The sequence below is a fragment of the Petromyzon marinus genome, chromosome 77, assembly GCF_048934315.1.
Source record: "Petromyzon marinus isolate PM22_M1 ecotype Great Lakes invasive population chromosome 77, UKy_Petmar_22M1.pri1.0, whole genome shotgun sequence".
NCBI classification, from domain to species: Eukaryota; Metazoa; Chordata; class Hyperoartia; order Petromyzontiformes; family Petromyzontidae; genus Petromyzon; species Petromyzon marinus.
The window spans coordinates 4,374,202-4,385,646 of record NC_133743.1 but is presented as its reverse complement, the minus strand read 5'-3'; the positions used below and the strand labels follow the sequence as shown (position 1 = coordinate 4,385,646).

Here is an 11,445-nt window from a genome sequence, read left to right as displayed (position 1 = left end):
TTATGCCTCCCTATTTAGCATAAATTATGCACAGTTACAATAAATTAACATAATTTCGGACAATTACGCATATTCCCAAATTTCATTTAATTTTTATTATTTAAATCAAATTTTTCAATACCCGGCATATACAACAACACAGCGTACAGTATACAAACAGTGTCCACGCACAGTGTATACACACGGTAACAAGAACAACAACCGCCATTGGCCACTAAGTGGCGGTGACGTCACCACGGCGCTTGTGCCAGGCGATGTGCACGGGGCAGACCCAGGTGTCATGGGTCGACTGAGAGGACTGGCCAATGCACCACCTGTGCCCCCGACTGCGCCAACACAGTGTACACACACACAGTGTACACACAGTACACACAGTGTACACACACACAATGTTCACGCACCCAACGGGTCTGTTCAAGGGAGGGAGCCATAGAAATGGAACCTCGCTCTCTGACGTCACCACTCGTTAACTCGGCGTGAGACGCGAGGGGGAGGTGTCCCCCAAAAGTGACGTCATGTCACGAAGGTATTCAGACCCCCGAATCCCCCTCCACCGGGATTTTGAGCGTGACGTCACGTCTGGTTGGTCGCTGCCGATTTTCGTTCCAGCAAAATGCTTATTTGGGCAAAGCTACAATCAGTTTTTGACGGCTCATTAACATAATTTATTCATAAATACCGTCGCGAGTTCATTGCGACGGGTTCAGCAGCCAAGCCCCATCACCTGACATGGACCCCGCTCATTAACATAATCTATTCATAATCTTAGCTCTTTCGGTAAAGTCACGTTGAAGGGAAACAATAAAATAATAAAATATATATAAAACAATAAAAATTCTCACGTTTCGACCATAACACAAACGGTCGTCATCAGGTGTGTCGGTTTGCATTAATTATTTTATTTTTAAAGGGTGTATTTATTTATTTAAAAAACGTCAGCGCCACGCGCGGCGATTTGGCAGTTTGTTTAGAAGGACGAGCCCATCTATGTTCTGAAAAGAGGAGGGGGGAGACGAAAAATTAATGTATGCTGTCTGAAATCCACTGTAAGCGTGAACAATCAATTAAGACCTGAAATGGTTAATCAAATCTTTCCAATGATTGCTAAGCCAGAATCCATCTTCTCGGTTGAAATTGTCTCTGTGCTTGTATATGTGGATAGCCTCATGAACGAATCTCTCATGGTAGCCAGATGGCTTACAAGTTGTTGGAGGGAGTATATTTTATTATTTTATTGTTTCCCTTCAACGTGGCTTTACCGAAAGAGCTAAGAATATGAATCCCTGCAGTCACGAAAGCTTTAAATCAAAAATATAATATATTCAGTTACCCTGCTGCTCGTTGGGGGCGGGGATTGTGTGAACCCCGCAAGTGACGTCATGTCACTTGCTGCCGCATGACGTCACGAGTTACCATTTAGCTGCTGCTCGTGCGCTCACTGAGATCCGAGGTGAGAAGTTTACATCGTGGTGGTGGTTGTTGTTGTTGTTGTGGTGGTGGTGGTTGTTGTTGTGGTGGTTGTTGTTGTGGACCCAGGAAGAGCCTCGCTCCTTCTCCCTCTCGTAGGGATGTCACTTGAGTAGCAGCGAGTATGGAATCGATGTCCAGGTTGGAACATTACAGCGCAGGGCCTTGCCTCCTGCCCTCGCCTGATTGCATAAGTTCTCTGCTTAAGTTTAATTTGTCTTCACCTGGCTCACTACTTTGAAACTTTGTTTTATTTTAAATATTTCTACGTTTTTATTATAGCAGGCATAGCCCACTTGAGCTTCACAGTGGGCTTATCAACTTGTGGAAATGTTTGTCGGTCAAATACTCTAAACGCGTGGTGATGTTGACTCTAAATGTGCAGGGGAAAACCGCAGGATCCGGAGGAAAATCCACGCGACCACGGAGAGAGAGACACGCAAACTCCAAATATACATCCATAATAGAGGTTTGTTTGTGTTAGATCGCGTTAATAATAAATGTTCCGTTAACACCACCACCACTCAACACAGCCAATTAGTAAGAGGTTACGTGAACAGAATGTGGCCATGCGTCACCAGTACAGCACATCAGTGTGTTGGAGAGCCAAGCCACAACATTTACAATCTTGAGTATAACGTTTTGACAGTAATTACAACCAGCTTCATCAAGCGACAGTCAAATGCTGTGGCTTGGCTCTGTGGGAATATAAATCGTCTTGCTGGGTTTATAGCGCAGTACGCTAAATGTTGCACTACCGCTCCCCACTCACGCACAAACTTAATCGGAAGTATAGTATTTATCCAGTAATAACTAAGTTACCCGGCTTAGCTCAGGTCTCAGTAATAAAACATTAAGAGTAATGTCTTGCCATGCTGGCTTAATCACAATTATTGAATTTTGCCAATGAAGCCTGTAAATGTGTGAATATTGTCACGGTGTTTGGTTGTGTTATATAATCGCAGGGCTTGTTTGTTTCATAATGAGGACAGCTTTTAAATGCGTGGCCCTTGGAGAGCTTCAGGATAGACAATGTTGGCTGTTTTGCCATCTGGTGGGTTTAATCGAATGAAGCTTCCATTTTGGCATACATGTCGACAGAAAATTGGTGGAAGAGCTCTTTGCATCTCAAGAAGAGATTGAAGTTGCCGTTTCGCACCATGATTCTGAAGGCAAAGCAGTCCATGGCGGAAATCTTATTTTGTGTTGGCAAGCCTGTTGCTGGGTCATTTTGGCGAAGTAGGAAATTGTAGCCATCATCACCTTGCCAGAAAATCAGTAGACATTGAAGAGCATCATAGGATCGGTGTGTTTCATTCCTGTGTAGGGTATTGTTCCTCAGTTGCAAGATGATTCCTCGAGTGCCATGTTCAGCAGTCAGAATGACACCGACTTTAGATGTGAGTGCATTTAAGCAGCACTCATGTTGACCATGTGGAGTTTAGTCTGCATGAGTAACAACATTGTACTCTGAAGTCATCTTCTCCATGGCACACTTGAAACTGTGAATGTAAGAGTTTTCCTTATGGAGCATGTATTGCAACAGCAATAGAACTTGCATCTTGGTGGTGACATTTTTGCAATGTTGGTGAGCCTGTCTAGTATTGTCAGACATGCAAGTAAATCTCTGGTAACGTAGGTAGGTCATTAGGTAGTTGCAGCAGACTGCAATGCGATTATATATCTGGCCCTGCATTTTAAATGTGGGCATGTAGCCAGATGTTAGGATGAGTGGGTCGGTGCCAAAACATGTTATTTGGAACCATGAGTTCTGTCTTATATTGTTTCGGAAATGGCTTGTCAGGTATCAATACATGAATAGGCTCGGTATAGGCAACTGAACCATGGTACTGTTGCAGCATAGCCCATGTCATTGCATGGCAGTAGCTGTAAGAAGTAGACATGGAACTAATTGCAACTAATAGATCAGAAGTACTTATCCTTTTGGCTCCAGGGTAGGCACCTGGTTGCAGCAATTGTAGTACTGTTTGCAAGCTGCCGTGCTTGTTGGCGGACTGAAGTTTGATTAGCTGTGGCAGCAGCCATTTGTGCTGTGTTAGTTTTCTTTGTAGCTTATTGCTGTTGATGAGATGCATTCGCTGTAGGTGCAGGCATAGCAGCACTGGCAGCATGCTGTCTTGCTCCTTGATGTTCAGGAGTGTCCTCAATAGGTGCAGCCATCGCAGCACTTGTACGAATGGCATCAATTATTGTAATCCGCTTTGGTGAAGAGAAGCGGACATTTTCCGCAAGGAACATTATAGGTGGAGGTAAAAGTTAGTAAGCAGAAAAAATGATAAATAATGATTGTGTGAGTGGATGCTGTGGTGAGATTGTTAATAAAATGATAGTTGTGTAATCGCTGTAGGAATGTGAAGACAGCTGCAGAGGAATAAAGTATAAGGATGTAAGTTGTTGGAGGGAGTAAATGTTTGTAGTGCTTGAAGTGGGTATGCATAGTATGTATGTGGTGGTGCATATACACAAAATTATTTGAACGCGAGTGTGTGTGTGTGCATGCTTTTTATTCTTTACCACGCGATCTAGACTTGATGTATTTAGTCGTAGCTGTTGTATAGTGGCTATATTGTGTAGGAGGAGGTCGATAGTCCTGGTACATAGATGTAGATATTTTAGAATATTACATGCCTTTTTTTAATAAAAAAATTGCAGTGTGTGTTAGAGGTTAGCCGTGCATGTGCATAGAGGACAGTAAGGAGCTGGAAGTGGATGAATTTGGCAGGATAACATGGTAAATATGAAAACAAATATTGCAGTGCAGACACTTATGTTTATGGTGAGTGCTTGGAATTGTAGTATATGAAATGTCATAATGTGTTTGCGTGTGTGGCTAACCGGCAGTAGTGAGTGCCCCGGGCTTTAACACATGGCGAGATAAATAGAGGGGGGGGGGATGAGGAACGGTGGGGGGTTGGAGGTTTTGAAGGCGAGTGTTTTAGCTGAAAATTGTTCGAAAAACACACTCACCTGTGAGTATGCATTGAATGTTCAGGGTGTGTAGGTTTCATGGTGTTGGCAGAATTTAGTTCACAAAAAATTAACACATGCGCAAAGTCTGCTGTATTTAAATAGCTTTTTACTATTTTTAGTCTTCAAATATTTTTTTGTATATGGTTTCTCAATTTTTATTTGAATTATTTAGTTTTTAGTTTATTTGGAATGCACTACAGTACTTGTTTTAATTGTGATGTGAATTTTAGTTGATGTTTTCCTAACGCCATTACTTGGGTAAGGCTTAAGTATTGAATATCACACTTTTAGCTTACGCTCAGCAATTTCCAATAACGTAACCTCCGATATTCAAGGGGATAATTTATTTTCTGTCGATCGACTACAGCAGAGGAGTACGGATTTTTAGCGGAAAATAGATTTCTGCATTTTTATATAATTAATGCCTATAATATCATAAAGAGGCTTGGGGCTTTGGGTTGTTTGTTTTCGATTTCTCTGCCTCTGCTCACATTCTTTGAGGATTTTTATGATTTTGGGCAGGACCGTCTAAAGCTGTGTGACCAGGAGTCGGAGCCATTTGCTGTTCAACTTGGCTTGTGAGAGACATTCACTCTGGCCCAATGCATTATATTACATAGCATCTTCAATAATTATGTAGTTTGAGAATCTCACAATGGCCATTTAAATAAATTGCATTTGTTACGGTTACAATGATATGCTAATAAATGCCTGGTTATAAATTTCGATTTAAAGCTTTCAGGACTGCAGGGATTCATCTTTTTGGTTATTTCGGTAAAGTCACGTAGAATGGAAATAAATTAATAAAAATATAACATAATAAAAAAAAATTCTCACGACGTTTCGGCCGCAACACAAGTAGCCTTCTTCAGGTGAAGGAACAGAACTGTCGGGATGACAGCGCTTCAATGACTGCTGCTAAGATTCGCAGCATCTTTTAAGCTAGGTGGGAGAGGTAAAGCGCCTTGACAAAGGAGTTTACATATCAAACAGGAGAATTTAGCATTGAAATAGCTGTGTTAAAGTGTTGGATCAGCAGGGTGTTAGTCAGTAATTAGCATGTAACTGGGAGATTAGCATGATGTTAATGTGAGGGATTAGCATGTGACTGGTCATGGACATAGCTATGTTAAAGTCAAAGTTTACATCTCAACAGAGGCATTTAATATATGGACGCTAAAGGACTGCAACTACCCAACTATCGAATATCATATAGTAAACCGATGTGAAAAACCCTAAGTATAAACTACATCAATATAATAAATGTACTCAATATATTCTTCAATAAGTTGAGCTATAAATATAAAGTAACTGGGTATACACTACACTATATCATGAATACCATATGTTAACCTAATAAAAAACTAAAATATAAACTACATCAATGTTATCAATCTTAGCAGCAGTCATTGAAGCGCTGTCGTCCCGACAGTTCTGTTCCTTCACCTGCTACTTGTGTTGTGGCCGAAACGTCGTGAGAATTTTATTTTAAATTATTTTTTATTTTTATTATTTTATTTACATTCTGCGTGACTTTACCGAAAGAACCAAGAAGATGCCTGGTTATAGTTAAGGGATGGTTCCCTGCTGGTCATCCATGTTACATCTGGTGATGATCTGGCAATGGCTACTCAATGAGATTGGGTTAGAGTATCTTGTTCTGTGCCTGGATAATTTCATCATGTAATGGGGCCTTTCATATGTTCCCCAAAAGTAAATAACTTGCCTGGGAATTTCATGTCACACAACACTGTACCTGCTCAACTCTCCATGAGTAATCAGGCAGTTCTACAAGTGGTGGAGGAGCTCCCATACCTGGTTAATGTGTTCACGACTAGCTCTGGTTTGGCAGCCAAAGTCTCACTTCAAATTTGTCGAGCAGCATTCTTTCATTAGACTGTGTAACGCTGCGTGGAAGCTGCCTGGACTTTTGCTTCATAGAAAGCTGTGAGTTTCCATCGCCAAGGTCTCGTCTGTCTGAGACCATCCCTCTCCCTGCCATACTGGCATTGTATCCGCCTCTCACCCTTCGTCCTGTGGATGGTGGGCGCACAGGACGGTGCTACGTAGCCATTCCAGGCTGGGCCCATATGGATTACATGGGTCACCTGGCCACCAGGCATCGTTCCATGAGTGATATCAATATACAATATCTGTGAGGAGGCCCCCCAATAGACTGCCCCTGGAGCTCTCCCGGGCACGTTCTACTGGGGGAAGTCCCCGGGGCCCGGCCCTTGGACATGCTGGTGGGAATATGTCGCTTGGCTGGCTTGGGAACGCCTGGGAATTCCCCAGGAAGAGCTAGAGTCTGTCGCCAGGGAAAGGGAGGTCTGGACTGCCCTACTCAATGTACTGCCACCACAACCCGCATGAAGACAAGAGGATTTAGAAATGAACGAACAAAGCTGTGAGTCTTCTTGGCCACAGATATTACTCCTTTCTCTATGGATGTAAAATATTAACTTATTTAAAGGACCGTCTGTTCTGGCTTATAATTAAGGCTGGCCTGCCTATAATCCCCTCTATTGAACCAACCAAACAAGATTGCATTAGAACCTTACAGATCCTTAAAATATATAAGTACAGAATTCAATCACACCCTAATATTCTCTGCGGCGTGGCTGGCTCCGCCCTTGGCCACGACCACCTTCCAGAATCCTCGAGCAGGATCTGGACCCCGACCACGTGACCACCCCTAGCCCCCACTTTGGGCCCCTTTGTAGACTTAGCTTGTCACGTGTCCTCGAATCAACCAGAGTGCCATGGCCTTTAGTAACCTCATTTCTATGGCCGCCACTCCCACACCCTATCCTGTAGGGCCGGCACTGTACGCCAAGCGTGGTGCCATCTAGCGCTATCAGTCAGCGCTCACCGAACCCCTCTAGGGCCGGTACTACACCCACACCAGAGCGGTATCCGCGAAGTTTGTTACACCGCACGCCGTGCCTCTCTAGGGCCGGCACTACACAGTGACACCCCACGATGTCACTACATCTGTAAGAGTTTATCTATGTGGGGAGTGGTGGCGCAGTTATTACACTGTAACAAAAAACATGTTTGTTCCTGGGTAGCGGTATTTCCTAATTGCCTATGCCTCAAAAGTACAGAAAATGCTATTCCCCACAAACTTTGCTTTTTTGACCAGGACAGTGATATTTTGAAATTTACCTATTTTCAATTATAAAACGGGCGAATTTGTGTATTTTCATTCACATAAAGTCCTGGTCACAAAAGCAAAGTTTGTTGGGAATAATAGCGATTTTCTATACTTTTTAGGCATAAGCAATAAAAAAATAACACTTTGTACCCAGGAACTAAAATTGTGTTACATAGTATTATCACTGTATTATAAACTCAATAATTATAGTTTGATTATATCCGACAACAAACGTGATTGATAAGTGAAAATTTAACTTCTTGTGGGGAAGCATGAATACTGAGCATATGAAGGTGGCCAGGCATGGTTCTGGACACACCACCTTTTTACCATGCCAGTGTGTGTGACAGTGTCAAGTTTGTATTTGCAGTAAAGTATATTAACTCTATTGAACATGGAGGTTAAATCAAAACAATAGTTTATTTTTGTTTTCCTCTGGAACTTTTTATAGGAATGGAAACAGGAAATAACACAGCACATATGCAGCTGAAGTTAGATCTGTTCATCCCAGCATTCAAGGAAATCTGAGCCTGGCTTCACGCCTCTAAGTTGCGATTGAACATTAATTTCTGCATTTCTGCATAATACAAACAGTATTAGTTTCAACACCCTTAGCTTTGTTAGCTGAATTTAGCTTTCATAAATATTCATTTTCTAGCCAGACAACCGAAATTGTGTGCTTGTAGTTTTGGGTTAACATTCATTTTGAAGGTACTTGGGCTTCCAAGCATATTTATGACCATTAGCACTCTTAATTGTATGTCATAACAGCCTGTGTGATGAATTGGGGAATCTTTTTCACTATGTCCAGATTATATGAATTAGTTTAGACGTGTAAGTCATGTGTTACTGTGTATATATGCATTCCTCTGTACCTCGATACTGACGTAGATGGTGTGGATATTATTTTTTTCTGTCTGCAGCTGACACACCCTCTGCAGAATTGGTCTGATGGAGCAAAGGCACTCGGCGCGGCTTGGTTCAAAAAGGCAACAATATGACCAGTGTGCATACAGCACGGATCAAACTGGACATTTGACACAGCACAAGAGAACTCACACAGGAGAGAAACCCTTCAAGTGCACTGTGTGTGACAAGGCATTTGCACGGTCATCAGTTCTTCAGAGGCACCAGAGAACACACACGGGAGAGAAACCCTTCACGTGCACTCTGTGTGGGAAGGCGTTTGCACAGTCATCTGGTCTTGTATTACACCAGAGAACACACACGGGAGAGAAACCCTTCAGGTGCACTCTGTGTGGGAAGGCGTTTGCACAGTCACCACATCTTAAAATACACAAAAGAACACACACAGGAGAGAAACCCTTCAGGTGCAGTTTGTGCGGGAAGGCGTTTTCACAGTCATCTGCTCTTGTATTACACCAGAGAACACACACAGGAGAGAAACCCTTCAGGTGCACTCTGTGCGGGAAGGAGTTTGCAGTGTCATCACATCTTAAACAACACCAAAGAACACACACAAAAGAGAAACCTTTCAAGTGCACTGTCTGTGAGAAGGCATTTGCATGGCCAGCAGTTCTTCAGAACCACCAGAGAACACACACGGGAGAGAAACCCTTCAGGTGCACTCTGTGTGGGAAGGCGTTTTCACAGTCATCTGGTCTTGTATTACACCAGAGAACACACACGGGAGAGAAACCCTTCAGGTGCACTCTGTGCGGGAAGGCGTTTGCAGGTTTATCAAATCTTAAAACACACCAGAGGGCACACAATCATCAGAAGATCCCCAAGGAGTGGAGTTTGAAATCGGCATGTGAAAGTCAAAGTGCTGCATTGAGCCCATCCCTCATGAAACCAGAACCAGAAGTAAATCCCAGCTTGGACACTTTTAAAGGTATTAAGGTGAAATGTGAAGAAGTGATGGTGAAGAGCGAAAAAGTTACGGTAAACTTTGAAGATGAAGATTCAACTCCAAAATGGGACCTTCACATCCATGGAGGCAACGTGAAGCAGGAGATTTCTGACTGTGAGGCAGAGCGAGGCAACTCCCAGCAGTTTGTGGAAGTGGAGGTGTGGGTGGACTTCTTAGACAATACAAAGTCAAATGGAGACCCGGTAGATGTTTAAGCTTGAGACAATTTAGCGCCAATAGATTCACCTTTGTCACAGGCCTTTAATGAAAAGAACGTGAAGTTTAACACTCAATTCCTGGGTTCAACCTGCAGAGTAAGAGTGACCAGTATTTGTGGACCTGTGGGTTGGCTAGATGAATAACCAGGAGCAAGAGCCAATAACCTCCCAAGGATTCCACTATTATATTCATATGTGCATTGATATGGTGCTTGGTTAAGTGCCTCACCAACTCACTTTTGTTTCATATCTCATCACAAACACTCGAAGAGCACCCCAAAGTGGCAGCTGCCTCTGTGTGTCATAAGGTGACCCTGCTCAAGCCTGCATGTGGGCATGAGTCTGTCAGTAGGGGGTGATGATTGATGTGTAATCTCCATATTGTAATTTTTGGATAATGTTTGGAATTGCCCAAATGTTGACCATGACACCAACATGCAATGACCTATGCGTTTTGAATGACAGTATGTTTTACATCTGTAGAGCAGTAAATAATGATGTTACGTCACGCTCACCCTCCGGTGCAGTGACGTCAAAGAGTGACGTCATGCACGGCGGGCGGGATGGTGACGTCACGTCCCCCTGGGATACTTAGGTTGGGACCTGTGACGTGTTCGAGGTCGTCGCGAGGACCTGGGAAGGTGTGAGGCTGGGAGTTGGGACCCAGGGTAGGGGGAAATTAGCGCCAGGCTAGAGTAGCCTGTGTGAGTGCTAGTAATCTCCAGTACCATTCCCCAGGGGGAGTGAAGTGTAAGGATGGGAACGAGTGCCTGCAGTGGGAACAGCACCAGCCGCCGCTGAAGGAAGGCTAGAGGGTAGAGCCTCACCTCGTCGCCAGGCGGTGATGGGCGAGCCCCCGCCCAGGGCAGACGAGGGGAGCCGTACCGGGGCGTAGAGTTACGGGAGGCAGTTCCACGTGCAGGCCTGAGTTCTGACGCGCACCAATATGCGTGTAGGCATCGTGTGTAGAGTGTGCAGTACACACAGTCGTGCGTGAAGAATAGTGTTTAATAAACGACTGGCGTCTACAAGTCTCCAGTGGTGTCGAGATTAACCACACAACACATCCACTGTTAAGCGGACGGTTCATATTTTGTTTAATGTTACTGGAGTAGCCATGCGTGCCTGTCGGATTTGACCCTTGGACCTCTGCAATAAATAGAGAATGTGCGACCACTTGGCTTCCCTCAATCTGAGTGTAGGCATCACAGCCTGTTTCTAACTAGCGCAGATGTTCCATTTAGAGGGGCCTACGTTTCAGATGCCTACAGAAGGGAGGGCATTACTGTGGCCGAGAAGAGCCGAAGCTTCATGCGGAGCGACAGACCAGGTAGCTTCCACACAGCATAGCACAGCTGATGAAATAATGCTGCCCGACTCATTCGGACCACCCACACACTGTGTGCACACACTGTACACACACAATGTTCGCACTGTACACAGTGTGCACACAATAATGAGTTCACGCACCCAATGGGTCTTTGTTCAAGAGAGGGGGCCATAGAAATGGAATCTAAATAAACTTGAACTCTGACCCTGATCTCGCTCTCTGACGCCACCAATTGTAAACTCGGCGTGAGACGCGAGGGGGAGGTGTCCCCCACTAGTGACGTCATGTCACGTATTCACACCCAATCCCCCTCCACCGCGCTTTTGAGTGTGACGTCACGTCTGGTTGGTCACTGCAGATTTCCGTTCCAGTAAAAATCCTTATTTGGGCGAAAATACGCCCATTCCCT

The 11,445-nt window shown here is 44.0% G+C and overlaps 1 protein-coding gene across 4 annotated transcripts; it reads left to right on the top strand.

Annotated features, from left to right (window-relative positions):
* The first annotated feature begins 1,346 nt into the window (after positions 1-1,346).
* LOC142907318 (uncharacterized) lies at positions 1,347-10,882 on the top strand. 4 transcript variants are annotated; one of them, XR_012930942.1, is made up of 4 exons: positions 1,347-1,450; positions 1,853-1,936; positions 8,539-10,628; positions 10,685-10,882. XR_012930942.1 is itself a non-coding variant. In XM_076056712.1 (3 exons), exon 3 carries the CDS (start codon positions 8,567-8,569, stop codon positions 9,701-9,703), a length of 1,137 nt encoding a protein of 378 aa, XP_075912827.1. In that variant the 5' UTR covers positions 1,347-1,450; positions 1,853-1,936; positions 8,539-8,566; the 3' UTR covers positions 9,704-10,882. The 4 variants fall into 4 exon arrangements, 3 of the variants coding, with proteins under 3 accessions (XP_075912827.1, XP_075912829.1, XP_075912828.1); XM_076056712.1 differs by having other exon boundaries at positions 8,539-10,882; XM_076056713.1 differs by lacking the exon at positions 1,347-1,450 and adding an exon at positions 1,457-1,608 and having other exon boundaries at positions 8,539-10,882.
* Positions 10,883-11,445: the final 563 nt, after the last annotated feature.

Bases quoted from the DNA above. Each gene is read 5' to 3' on its own strand.
- LOC142907318 (XM_076056712.1), top strand. From the start codon at position 8,567: ATGGAGCAAAGGCACTCGGCGCGGCTTGGTTCAAAAAGGCAACAATAT.